At 33.8% G+C, this 1,541-nt stretch overlaps 1 protein-coding gene across 1 annotated transcript; it reads left to right on the top strand.

Annotated features, from left to right (window-relative positions):
* Positions 1–15: 15 nt before the first annotated feature.
* LOC108525442 (uncharacterized) lies at positions 16–1,536 on the top strand (the record flags this gene model as incomplete). The annotated part of the gene is made up of 1 exon (XM_017866414.1): positions 16–1,536. A coding segment is annotated over one exon (1,521 nt), but the record flags the coding sequence as incomplete, so codon positions are not given.
* Between the last annotated feature and the right edge of the window lie 5 nt (positions 1,537–1,541).

Below are 1,541 nucleotides of genomic sequence, written 5' to 3'. Positions count from 1 at the left end.
TCAAGTAATTAAAATATTCCTGAATATTCACTTTCAGAACGGCGTCAGATAATTAAAAATATTCCTGCAGATTCATTTTCAGAAGGTGGACCAGGACAATCTCCGGAGGTAGAAGAACATGTCTCTAAAACACACTTCGAAGCAGATGAGAGAGATTTTCCAATTAAAAAAAAGAGTAGTATCAAAAAGAAACATTTAATAAGTGAAGTACCTAACTCCAAATCAGGTTCAAGTGGCACTGTACATGACTACATTGTGAGGCAAATATTCACTGCACCAATATTCTCAGAATTGGAGATAGAAGTGAAAGAGCCAAGTGAAACACCAATGAACTTGGAAACTCAATTACCTACACCTTGGAAGAGAAGTTTGTCGTCACATATTCTACTTCATGAAGATAATGCTGATAAAATAGAATTGCCACAGCCCAGATCTGCTATAAGCCAGATAATACAAGCATTTCCTATAGAAACACTTTTAGAATCTGGGATAATCAAAGTGATAGAATTAGATAAAGAACGCCGTAAGAGTTCTTTGCTGGGTACGGGGATCACTTCTCCTAAAGGAAAGCTGAAGGATTCCCAAGAGTATTATTCAGAAATCAGAAGCGAGACAGAACCTCTTTCTGAGCAGAATATACCCATCATTCCCAAAGACACTACTTCTGTTAGTAGAGTTGAATTTATACGGGAAGACCAAAATATGTTCCCACAAGATTCAAGTTATTATTCAATAGCAAATAAAGAACTGGATTTGCCAAGAAATGGTCAGAGGCTTGGTAAAGATGAATATGACCTCAGTTCTACTTTAGAAAGTTTAACTAACTCATTAATGGATAAACTTAATGAATCAGATGAAATAATGTTAAAATCCTTTTTAAAAAACATCTTCAATGTTTTTTTCAAATATAATCAATCTGAAAGAAGAGGACAACCAGAAAGAGAATTAGAAAGACTAATTCAACCTTCTTTTACGAGTGACACAGAACACCTTAAAGAAATCCAAGAGAATTTTGATAAAGTAGACAAATTAGACAGAAAACATATTTTGAGTCCAAAGTTGCGTGTGTTTCTAGAAGAACTCTCAGAGTCAGAAGTAAAAAATTTAAAATCTGAATTAAGTAAACAAATCCAGCATTACCTTGTAGAAAGACTTTCAGAATCAGGACATATCACCAAGGAGGACTTACCAAAAATCTACCGAAATCTGTATCTGATGAATGAGAAGGTAGAGCAGAAAGGGCCAAACAGTTTTCAGGGGAAATATTCCGAAACTGTGAAAGAAATCATGTCTTTTGTCAAAAATTTCAATCATCATTTCATAGATAAACATTTAGAAATAAAGCTAAGGTCTTTTTTAAATGAGATTCTCCAAAACTATTTCCTAAAAAACATTTCAGAAAGCAGTTTATTTAATGAGACAGAATCTGAGACTATATACCCAAACATGTCTTCTCTAAGGACTAAAAGTGTCTCACTTTCTTTTCACGAACTAGAACAAGATATTTCAAAGGGGAGTTTTGGTAGAAGGTTTGAAATAAA

The sequence above is a fragment of the Rhinopithecus bieti genome, unplaced genomic scaffold (genome assembly GCF_001698545.2).
Source record: "Rhinopithecus bieti isolate Rb0 unplaced genomic scaffold, ASM169854v2 scaffold_53108, whole genome shotgun sequence".
NCBI lineage: Eukaryota > Metazoa > Chordata > Mammalia > Primates > Cercopithecidae > Rhinopithecus > Rhinopithecus bieti.
This window is presented reverse-complemented; position numbering and strand designations above follow the sequence as displayed.